Raw genomic sequence first — 12,741 nt, 5'->3', positions numbered from 1 at the left:
TCTCGTGTTCTCCTGTTTCTACTGTGGGAAGAGCTGTCAGCTGCAATTTTCTGTGGGCATGGGTAGGCCTGCTGGTTATCGGTTGGACATTGCCATGCTACTATAATAATGGAAGAAAATACATACTAAAATCTGCTTGGTGGCAAATTGAATAGTGCAAAGATTAGAATTAAAATTTACTTTTTTAGATCACTTTTTGTAGTAGCCCAAGTTGTTCAAGGCTAGAGGCATCAGCACACAATACATTTTATAATACATCTCTAGCTTGGGTATTTTTCATCTTCCTTTGCTGTAATCAATTTAAATTACTTTAATTGCTATAGAAAAAAGTAAATAATCAGGAAATAAATCATATAGCTGAATTGCATCATATTTACCATGATATTTAAAATAAATACATAACGTTCGCAGGCACATTGAGAACTATACATCGAAAATAAAATAATAAATAAAAGAAGAACACATTATCACAAGTGCACAAAGAGAGATGGGGGTCTAATGGCTGTGTACATTTGAAGAAACATTCAAGTGTTTGGTTACCATTCAAATAATGATCATGATACCCCAGATAATTTTACATTTGCAATTTGCCAATCTATGAACATCTGGAGCACTGAGGAGACCTAAGTATTGTTTTATGGACACTTGTACACTTTTGTTGTGCTTTGTTGATGAAAGTTGACACTGAAATGGGAGAGCTAAAAAAATGAGAAACAAACAATAGTGGAATGCTTAGAAAGCAAAAAGACAAAAAGAAACATTGACAGACAGACAACAAGGAGAGTCAGGGAGAAACTGAATGGCCACACTAAAACAGAAATATAATGAAATTATATATGATATTATGAAAGACAAGAAGAAAGACTGATATTGATATTAACAGAGAATAGATTGTTTAAATTTCATGAAAATACACCTTATAACTTCTAAAAGATTGCAGTTTGTGGGAATAAAACAGAGCAAAAAGGCTTTTTTGTCAAGGGACACATTCAAGCCCACTCCAGAGAACATAGGTGCAGGTTAGGTGGAGACAGTAACGTAGAGGTAATATTGCTGGTCTAGTAATCCAGAAGCCCAGGCTAATGCTCTGGGGACATGGGCCCAAACCCCATGGCAGCTGATAGAATTTAAATTCAGTTAATGAATCTGGAATATGAAGGATTTGAGGGCATTTTTCTTTGCCACAACCTCTACCATGAAGGACAACAACAGGAATCACATAAGAACAAGTAACTTTCAAATTTCCATCTTAGTCACATGTAACTGTTCTGGTTGCTTCATTCCATAGCTAATATCACCACCATCAACACCCCTTTGTCCTTTTGTCTATGACATCTTTGGCAATCTCCTCTTTGCCTCCACCTATCACTGGCCCTCTATCCAGCTCTAGCTGTCCCACCCGCTCAACCAGCTTATATTTCACCTCATTTCTATATTTCCTCAGTTCTGATGAAGAGTCATGCGGACTCGAAATGTTAACTGTATTCATCTCCGCAGATGCTGTCAGACTTGCTGAATTTTTCCAGTTATTTTTATTTTTGTTTCTGGTTGCTTCATTATTATCTTTGAATTCCTTACCTAACAACATAGTGAAAGTGCCATTACCACAAGGACTGCAAGCAGAAGGCCTGGTACTACCAGACAATAAATGTGATGTTGCCAGCATGAGGATAGGCAATAAATGTTATGTTGCCAGCATGGAGATAGGCAATAAATGTGATGTTGCCAGCATGGAGATAGGCAATAAATGTTGCCAGCAACGCCTAGATCTTGAGAACAAATAGAAAAAGGCTAAGAGTTACCTCATTAACTATATGACAAGTATCTGTTTTCAGCAACGTCTAAATCTTACACAGGCTAGCTTGCATTGTGCAAACCATCTTAAAGTACTAGCCAAACAAGGCCTACTGATGAAAGTATGCACAGCATTTTAGTTAAGAAATGTGCTAGCCATAGGGTTATTTCCCTCTTCAGGGGATTCATGTCTTAGTTCAGTATTGAGTAGAATTCCCTACTCTAGAAACTGCTTCCATTTTTTGCCAATCTCTAAGCTTTATCATATTTTGCACATGGACCAAAAGAAGCAGTTCTGTGTTCATGCCTGGGAGTTTTGAACAAAGCAATAAAACTAGACACGTCTTAAATGCCACAAGAATTGGAGTGTGTTAAACAATGTTGAGAGGGGAAATCACTTTATGATACAGGTAGGAATTTGAGCTTCTTTGCGTATTTAGCAAGTGATGGTTTGCAGCGGTGCTGTTGTTTAACGAAAATAAATAAGATAGATCTAGAGATGCAAAATGGGTAAAGCAAAATCATCACCAGCAGCTGCAACCCGAAAACAAACAAAAAGGCAGGGGTTACGTTCTGAAATCGTTGAACTCAGTGTCGAGTTCAGAAGGCAGGAAAGTAAGTGCCTGGTAGAAAAACGAGATGCTGTTCCTCCAGCTTAAGTTCAGTTTCATTGGGACAGTGCAGAAGGCCGAGGACAGTGGGGTCGGAGAGGGGACAGGCGCTTGCAAGTTTGGTGGTGGGTGGGAGTGGCCTCAAGCTAGCAGATGTGCGGAGCTGTTGGACCTTTTAACATGTGTATAATTCCACATAGGAGGCTTCTTCCTTCCGGGGAGGGGAGGGAGGGGGGGGGGGGCGGGGAACACAATCTAGAAACGTCTCAACCTAACATGATAGTCACGGACGATGATTGACATACGGTGGAACCGTACAGAATCGTCGCTGTGTAGAAAAGCACCAATCAGAATGAAGCGGGGGGGGGGGGGGGTGTGGCTCAACCCCCGCGGTGCAGGCGGTTTGGTGGAAGCGCGCGGACGGTTTGCTGATTCCCACCCCAACCCCTCCTTGCCCCGTGGGCTGAGTGTCAGTGGCCTTAGTGCTCCAATTATCATCCCCTCATAGCCAAGGGATCAGGCCGCAACACCCATTCATCTAACTGGGTGACCTTGTTTGTTTATTTATTCACATTACGACGGACCCTGATTACGTTTTTTAAACGGTCCGTTGCAGCATTTAAACCGTTTGCAAGTTTAACCGGTTGGACGGTGTGGTCGAGGCCTTCAACAGCCGGCGGGGGTGCTGGCATCTGCCGCTGCCCGCAGGTCGCGTTAGCCCGATCGGCCGCCTTGTGCTTGTCGCCTCCTCGGGCTGTTTGGCGGGGCCTGGCCATGCCTGTGAGGAACAAGTCTAAATTGTCGAGCAGAGATACGGCTCAGAGTGTGGATAACTACACGGCGGCGACGGAGGCCACAACAGCAGCGGACACCTTGGAGCAGGAGGAGAAATTTCAACGCGAGGAAAACAGAAGCGATCCGGACATTGTCAAATCTCCCAGTGACCCTAAAGAGTACAGGTAAAATCAAGCTGGCGACTCCCCCCTCCCCCCCCCCCCGCTGCTCATCCAGAGGTTCATTACTTCTCTCCTCCAGAAGAGTATTGTTCTTAATCATTTATTTTTTGTCGTTGATTAGAAAGCATCTGAAGAAGGAATTATGTCCCCAACCATTCATGCTGGGGATGGGGGAGCTGAGAGGAGGAAGGAGAAATAATCGAAGAGAGATGCAATAACGAAAATCTGGGAGCAAGTTGCTAACTTGCTTTCAGTTGGGGTAGATTGCATTTAGTAGCATTTTTAAAATCGCATCTCAAAGCGTTTCACATTCAAAAAATCATATGGAAATGTAGTAAATGTACAGGCAGACGCAGCAGCCTATAACGGGATTCCACAAACAGCAAGCAATGCGGAACTGTTCTTTCAGCCAGGGTAGAAAACCGGTTACTTTTCACTCGCAAAAAAAAGAAACAATTGTATTGGAAAAATAAATAGTTGGCATCTCCAGAACCTTGAGTTCCGGAATGTAGAACATTTTTCGAGGTATTTAAATGGTTTCCAAATAACTTGTATCAGCTTTACGATAAGATTTATTCAAAGATATTTTGTGTGAAGAAATAACTGGAAATTAGAATGTTTCTAACATATGATCAGTATCTTCAAAAGTAATGGCTGACATAATTTGTTTGTAACGAGTTCGGTTGTCTCTTGGCTTATGATATGTAGTGATGGGATGTTGAGCTGGGACGATCTGCACATCTCCCATGTTACAGTGAAACACTATACGCTGATAAATTGGCTTTCACTATTCCTCCACGTTTAATTTAAAGTATAGATCAAGTAAAATTAAAAGGATAAAAAAGTTTTAATATTTAAACATGAGTTAAATTGAAACATGAATTTCAGAATGGTTGCCAATGATGTCAGTATGGAATGTTGTGTGCCACATTATCACCTATTTTGTGCCAACCCTGGCTCAGTGCTTACACTTTTCCCCTCTGTCAGAGGGTTTTGGGTTCAAAGCTTACTTCTGAGAATGGAGCATATATTGTAACCTGACATTTCAGTACAGTACTGAAAGAGTGCTGTTGTCAGAGGTGCCACCTTCCAGATTAGATGTGAAACCAAGGGCCCATCTGCTTTCTTAAATGGCTCTAAATTATCCTGTGGTAATAATCAGAGAACAGCAGGAGAGTTCTCCCAATACCTTGGCCAACATTTATCCCTTGACCAACACCAATAAAACACATTACCTGGTGATTTATCATGTTGTTTCTGGGCTCCTGTGGCTTACTTTCTTATATAGGCACCATGACTTCACATCAAAATTACTTAATTAGCTGTGAAGTGCTTTGAGATTTCCTCAAGATGTGAAATGTGCTATATAAATGCACGTTTTTTTCTTAATTGTGATTTTTGTCTGCATAAAAACATATTTTTATGGAGTTTGTTATTCTGACATAAACTCCAATAATATAGGATCAATAGTGTAGTGGTTATGTTACTGGACTAGTAATCCAAGGAGCTGTTTGAAAAGAAAATGGGGGATCAAATCCCACCTTGGCAGTTTAAGAATTTTAACTCTGTTTAAAGTTTTAGAAATCTGATACCAGTAAAAGTGACCATAAAGCTGCAGGATTGCCAACCCAACTGACTCACTAATATCCTTAATTGAGGGGAGGAGATATGGTGTTCTTGTATGTGATTATTAAATCTCCCTGAAGTAACCTAGCCATATTGTTACAATGCAGTTATTCCAGGTGAATATATAAATTTATACTGTTACAATGCAGTTTTCCCTTTAGTGTTTAAGATACATATAAGTGTAATAGATCCATATCCTTAAGAATTGTTACTCATGACAGCTCTGTTTTGTTACCATATTACTTGACAGAAATGCAATAGATCCATGCAAGGTCTGGCAGCATCTGTGGAGTTCACATTAACTCTGTTTCTCTCTCCACATGTGTAGCCAGACCTGCTGAGCATTTCCAGCATTTTCAATATTTTAGATTCTAGCATCTGTGGTATTTGTTCATGCAGTAGTTTATATTGTTAGTGCTGTCACTGAATGCCCACAAATATTCCTTCAGTGATGATACTCTCCCATGTGACTGTGAGCTATATTGTTAAAATGCTGTTGACCCACTGTAGTGTGAGTCATACCTTTACAAAGCTTTGTACATAAATGTGACCCATATTGTTAAGGTGCTATTGTCCCAATTGAGTGTAATAGGTCTATATTATAATTTTTCTTAAACTACAGAATTTTGGTCGGATTTCTTTTAGCCTCAAGATGTGCCACAGGAAAGATATTGAAGTGACGAAAGTGGATTGTCCTGCAAATTTTCTAATGATGTTACAAACTGTAAACAAAGCTCGAGCAGTTTGCCAGCCTAGAATCCTCTGTGGAATTGAAACTTGTTTATATATGATAGACTGATCTTTTGATCCAAATTGACAGAATTAACATGATGGGATTCAGTCTTCTTAGGCAGTGCATGCTTTAACCTATACCCCGAATGAGCTATTTTGTTTAGGTGGCGTTGTATTGCCCTCTGTGTCCCTATGTTATTTGGGCACCTGTCTGATTTAAAGTTCCAAATATCAGACTGTTTAAAAATAATGATTTGAATTGGTAATTCTCAAGCAATGGTGTTCTGTTTCCTGGTTAGCAAACAATGGCTACCATCGTGGGCTGCTAAAAACCTGGGTGGTATAAAGGTAATCTACTGAATGCATTTGACCTTTTTCTAAATGGTGAGTTTCTAAATTATTGAATCCTGAAAGTATTGGGGATATGGTTTGGAGGGACCCGGGCTTGCACTAGAAACTGGAAGGAACTGAAAGAAAACTGGAAGCAATGGTTACACAAAAACTGGGCTTGTGGGAGCGATGCGCCCTCTCCATTGTGAGTAAGAACCTAGTCATCAAGAGTGAGGCGCTCCTGGTTTTGCTGTACGTGGTGCTGGTCTGGCCCCTTCCTCACTTCTGTACTGTGGCTATCACCTGAGCCATCGGCTGCTTTATCTGGATGTTGAAAATGGACAGTCTTCGCCAGGACAGGATGTAAATACTTCTGGATAAAGGGTGAAAAATGTGCCCAACATCACCATCATCCTGATGGCCTTTTCCCCTCCCTCACTGTGATGCTATCAGCTCACACTTGGCAATTTGCCATGCGAAACATCATTGCAATTAAACAGACAAGTGAAGTCTAACTAACAGTGGACGCTATGTTTCCCTACTAAAGAAAATTATGGCCCACTGTGGGTGAGAGGACGGGGTGGGGACGAAGTCTCATCTTGCAAACAATGCTAGACCGACGAAAGTGGACCAAATCACATGGGGAAAAGCACCTGAAATATAACCATAAAAAGAAGAATATGAAAACACATGAACACAAAATCTCAGCATATGAATTAAAAGAAAATGTCAAACAATTACAAAATGACATTGGGTTAGGAACAAACATCACACTAGATTTAATAATGACTGATAACATTTTTGTAGAACCCTTTTGGTATAAAATACATTTTTTGTATGAAAAGATATTTCATTTAAGATACGCTTTCAAAATATATTTCAGATATATCAAACTGGAAAATGGTTTAAGTGCGCTTTTAATCTCCGACATGTCCACTGAACGGGGAGCAAAGTCTGACTCGGTTATGCAGATTGAGGAAGAGGAAAGTGATGATGGCAGTTCTGAAAACTTGTCGGATGAAGATGATGATGATGATGATTCTATAGAAGAAACCGTAGAGGATTATGATGAGGATGAATTTGGATTTTTAACATGCGCTGGAAACAAAAAAAATTCAGAAAAGCAGGTAAAGATTTTTTTTACATTGAACTAAGCTATAGAATCTTCACTTGTAATTAACTTCTAGTGTCATTGGATTGTGAAAATCCACATCCATGACCATAAAGAGTAGCACTAGTACAATTATAATCTGACGTGCAGCAAGAAGTAGTGGAGATAATTATGATGTCATTATGAAAAAAATTCAAATTCAATTCGTGTAAATAATATATAAATTTTACACTGCCCAAGCAGTTTTAAAGCACAAAGTGTTGTGATAGTGAGTAGTTAAGAACTGTGTAAATAATAAATTTGGGACATTAAAAGAATTACCTGTCAATTCCATGGAATACATTCCCTGTTTAAGTAGATGCTGGTTACCTTGGTGTGTTGTCCCCATTTGCAAATAAGAGTGCATTTATGTATAATTTTGCTTTGCGCTAGAACAGTTATAGTGTAATTGCAATCTAATCTGCCACTGGAACAAAGTGGATTGAAATTCCCTTAGGGACAGAGTTGCACACTCCTTCACTCCAGGGTCAGTGTGTGCCTTAACTCTGCATTAACTCTTCACAAGTTTAGCAGTGGTGCAAAATGAAATCTGTTTTACATCTTTGCTAAACTTGCATTGTAAATGTACCCTAAGATGACCAATTAACCTGACCTTATGGAATTAGCTAGCTGCTTAGCTATCACCGCCCCTCTCCATCTTCCTTCAGCGTGTCCGTTCACTTGTGAACAAGGCCCTTGACATCCATGAGCTTGTTGTGGATCATTCTGTAGATACCATGGCCTTGATGGAAATCTGACTGAGTTGTGATGACACTTCTTCCCCCTAAATAAAGCCTTCCCTTCTGGCTATACTTTGCACTACTTTCCCTACCTAGAATGTTGTGGTGGAGGTGTGGCTCTTGTCACCAAATCACACTTCAGTCTGTCTGCCTGCTACTCTGGTACTTTCTCCTCCTTTTGCATCTCACATTGTTCTACCCCTCTCGTCTCTTGCCTAAAATCCTTGTTCTTTATTGCCCACCCCAATACCATTTAAAAAGTTTTGTACCAAGGTAGTTTTGCTGTTTTTCTCCCTCAGTCTCTGAACCAAGCAACTTCCCATCCTCCAGTGATTTCAACCTCCGCCTTAATTTGTTATGTTCTTTTTTCTTTGAATTCACTGCCTTCCCATCCACCATTAATCTGATCCTCCAGTTAAGGACCCCAATCCATATTCATTGCCACCCTCTTGATGTGCCATCTCACTTGGCCTCACTACTCCCATTGCGTCAATCACAAATAAGGCCATCTCTGCTCACGTCCTTGTGTTGCTCTTCACCCATGTACCACATACCTCTCAACTCTACTTCCTTCTATGTCTTCCCCTGGACAAAAACTCTCTCCCAGTCCACTTAAAGCCACACTTTAAAAATCCCAACTGTCTAACCTTTGGCCCTTGATATATCACAACATTGCTGCAGCTACAGATCTGCTCAATCATAGTCTCACTTCTCTTCATTAAAACCATTACTCTCTCATCCTGGCTGTTCTCCTGCGTGTGGCTCTCATCTCCACTCCCTTAAATTCAGGGGATGCAGGCTTGGATAGAAATGGCTGATAATTGGTTTAGCCACTTAACGCCAGATCTGGCTGAACTACAAAAGTCATTATCTAGTGTTGCTCTTATCTTTTATTTTTCATTCCTGGAATATGGATGTCACCCATTTATACTTACCTTTTGAGAAGGTGGTGGTGAGCTACCATTTTGAACTTCAGCAGACTCTTTGGTACTATTAGATAGAGAGTTCCGTAATTTTGATCCATTGACTGAAGGAATGGCAAACTGTTTCGAAATTAAGATGCTGGGTGTGACTTTGGAGGAAAACATGGAAATGTTGGTGTATCCATGCTGCCCTTGTCCTTCTAGATGATAGAGCTCATGGTTTTGAAGAAACCTCAGTGAGTTGCTGCAGCACATCATGTAATTGATACACATTGTTGCCACTTTGCAATGGTGGTGAAGGGAGTGAATATTTAAGGCGGTAGATGGGGCTGCCACTCAAATGGGGTGCTTTGTCCTGGATGCTGTTGAGTGTTCTGAGCGTTGTTGGAGTTGCATTCATCCAGTTAAGTGGAAATTTTCCATCATTCTCAGAAACTTTGAGGAGTTAGGAGGTGAGTCAGTCACACAGAATGCCCAGCCTCTGACCTGCTTTTGCAGCCGCAGCTTTTTTTGGTGGCTAATGTATTTAAGTTTCTGGTTAATTGTGGAGAATTTGATGATGGTAATCCCATTGAATGTCGAGGGAAGGTGGTTAGACTTTTCTGTTGGAGATCATGATAGCTTGGCACTTGTGGAGCAAATGTTACTTGCAACTTTTCAGTTCGAGCCAGACTGTTGTCCAGGTCTTGCTGCACACAGGCACAGACTGCATTAGTATTTGGGGAGATGAGAATGGAATGGAGCACTGTTTGATCATCAGTGAATATTCCTACTTCTGACTTTATGATGGAGGAAAGGTAATTGATGAAGCCATGAGAATCTCCTGCTGCAATGTCCTGGGCTGTGATATTGGCTCCCTTGAAGCATAAATATCTTAACTGCAGCCAATGGGGAGTTTTCCCTCTGATTTTAATTCCATTCCCACTGACTTGAATTTTGATAGGGCTCATTGATGCCACATTTGATCGAATGTTGCCTTGCTGTCAAGGGCAGTCACTCTCATCTCATCTCCAGAATTCAACTCTTTTGTCCATGTAATGAGGTCTGGAGCAGGGGTCAACATTATTTTTTTTAATCAAGGGCTCTTTTTGAGATTTTCTTGAGGGCTACCTTTTGGTTTTCAGGGACTTCTTGAAGGTGTAAAGCCTCCATTTAAGGATATTAAAGAAACGAGGGACGTGGTGCTGGGCTGGCAGCCAAGAATGCAACAAAAATGAAACAGTTTTCCTTCTTTCAACCCTAAGCCCTCGTCCAGTGGCTGATATTAAATGCACAAGGGCAGCCAAAAGAAAGCTTATATACACAGCCAGAACTGCTTTACCTGCAATGGACCTGTTGCCATCCTGGTTTTCCTCCCTCCTCTAGATCTGTTGACAGTGGTGCCAAGATCCCAATCTTTTCCTTTTCTTTTATGTTGAGACAGTAGGGTTGTGACGAGGTCTTGTGGCACAGTGGGTAATGCCCCTGCCTCTGAGCCAGGAGCTCCGATTTAAGTCCCACTGCAGGACTTAATGGTCAAGGAAGGTGTGTTCATAATGTGAACAAGTTGGGTATCAATTTGTAAATCCTTCCAACATACACCAATGGCAGGCAGTAAGAGCAGGAGAGCTAGCCACTGACTCTGTCCATCATGCTGGCAGCTGAGGCTGAACCGGACTGTTCACAACCTTGATGTCACCTTTGACCCTGAGGTTAGCTTCTGACCATGCCTGTGCCATCACAAAGATCGCCCATGCCCACCCATCTCTGCCTTGCTTTAGCTCATTTGCTGAATCCTGCCTTCATCCATACCTTTATTATCTCTCTAGTTGACTATTGCAGCATGCTCCTAGCCAGCTTCCATGTTCTACCCTCTATAAACTTGAGGTCATTGAAACCTCTGTTGCCTCTGTCCTAATTTGCTACAAATCCTGTTCACCCATCATCCCTGTGCTCACTGACTGACATTGGTTCCCAGTTAAGCAACGCCTCAATGTTATAATTCTTACCCATGTTTCCAAACTCCTTCATGGCCTCACCTCTCCTTATATCTGTAATCCCCTTCTGCCCCACAACCTTCTGAGATACCTTGCTTCTCCAATTCCCTCAATTGCCCCTGAGCATCCCTGATTATAAACACTCTACCATTTGCAGGCGTGCCTTCAGCTATAAGATCCTAAACTCTGAGATTCCCTCCCTAAACCTCTCCCATCCCTCATTTTAAGACACTTCTTAAAGCCTATCTCTGACAAGCTTTTGGTCATCGGCCCTGGGTGTCATATTTTGATTATGCTCCTGTGAAGCACCTTGGTATGTTTTGCTACTTTAAAGGTGGTATATAAATACAAGCTGTTGTTGTGAGACAAAACCCAGCATACAGATTGCACTTTGCTACAGATGTTTAAGCCTCAAAAGGTGAGGAATTATTTATTTTGTAATGCACTCAAAATGCAGAATTGTATAGCACTCTATGTAGGGTAAAGCTGATTTCCAAATACTGAAGACATACTTTGAGGTGCATTATTTTATATTTTTACAGTTTGGACTTCCTCCTGTACCAAAATGTAAGATTGAAATAAAATTATTTCCATGTTTGTGATTTTTCTCTTCTTTATGTGGTGTATAGCAATTACCTGTTGCCTGGGCTCAGCTTGTTATAAAAACAAAAAACTGAGGATGCTGGAAATCCAAAACAAAAACAGAAGCAGAAATACCTGGAAAAACTCAGCAGGTCTGGCAGCATCGGCGGAGAAGAGCACAGTTGACGTTTCGAGTCCTCATGACCCTTCAACAGAACTAAGTAAAATTAGGAAAGGGGGTGGGGGGCGGATACTAAAAGGTAGAAACAAACAATGGTGGAAATAAATTTAAAAATAATGGAACTAGGTGGGAAAAAAAAATCTATATAAATTATTGGAAAAAACGTTGTACCGGTTCTGATGATGTCACTTTCAGAAACAGTTCCTCTGACATGTCCTCCTTCTTCCTTAACTGAGGTTTTCCACCCATGGTAGTTGACAGGGCCCTCAACCTTGTCCGGCCCATCTCCTGTTCATCCACCCTCATGCCTTCTCCTCCCTCCCAGAAACATGATAGGGTCCCCCTTGTCCTCACTTATCACCCCACCAGCCTGCGCATTCAAAGGATCATCCTCCACCATTTCCGCCAACTCCAGCATGATGCCACCACCCTGGTCCACTCCTCCATCACCCCCTACTCCTCAACCCCCTCCCATGGCACCTCCCCATGCAAACGCAGAAGATGCAACACCTGCCCCTTCACTTCCTCTCTCCTCACCGTCCAAGGGCCCAAACACTCCTTTCAAGTGAAGTAGCATTTCACTTGCACTTCCCTCAACTTAGTCTACTGCATTCCTTGCTCCCAATGCGGTTTCCTCTACATTGGGGAGACCAAATGCAGACTGGGTGACCACTTTGCAGAACACCTTCGGTCTTTCTACAAGCATGACCCACACCTCCCTGTTGCTTGCCATTTCAACACTCCAGCCTGCTCTCTTGCCCACGTGTCTGTCCTTGGCTTGCTGCATTGTTCCAGTGAAGCTCAACGCAAACTGGAGGAACAGCACCTCATCTTCCGACTAGGCACTTTACAGCCGTCCAGACTGAATATTGAGTTCAATAATTTTAGATCTTGAACTCTTTCCTTCATCCCCACCCTCTTCCCATTTCTTCCCCCTCCTTTTTGTTTTTTCCAATAATTTATAAAGATTTTTTTCTTTTCCCACCTATTTCCATTATTTTTAAATGTATTTCCACCATTATTTATTTCTACCTTTCAGTATTCCCCCACCCCACTAGAGCTATCTGTACCTTATCTGTCCTGTCTGCTCCTCTTAATTAGCACACTCCTTTAGATAATATCACAGCCCCCCCCCCCCCC

The 12,741-nt window shown here is 41.6% G+C and overlaps 1 protein-coding gene across 1 annotated transcript in view; it reads left to right on the top strand.

Annotated features, from left to right (window-relative positions):
* Positions 1 to 2,806: 2,806 nt before the first annotated feature.
* LOC121289236 (nardilysin-like) overlaps positions 2,807 to 12,741 on the top strand; it is a 110,199-nt gene continuing 100,264 nt past the window's right edge. The window contains exons 1-2 of the mRNA XM_041208465.1: positions 2,807 to 3,364; positions 6,933 to 7,176. Of these exons, the coding sequence (XP_041064399.1) occupies positions 3,180 to 3,364; positions 6,933 to 7,176 (429 nt within the window). The 5' untranslated portion in view covers positions 2,807 to 3,179. The remainder of the gene's footprint in view (positions 3,365 to 6,932; positions 7,177 to 12,741) is intronic.

This window comes from Carcharodon carcharias, chromosome 16 (assembly GCF_017639515.1).
Source record: "Carcharodon carcharias isolate sCarCar2 chromosome 16, sCarCar2.pri, whole genome shotgun sequence".
Taxonomy (NCBI): Eukaryota; Metazoa; Chordata; class Chondrichthyes; order Lamniformes; family Lamnidae; genus Carcharodon; species Carcharodon carcharias.
This window is presented reverse-complemented; position numbering and strand designations above follow the sequence as displayed.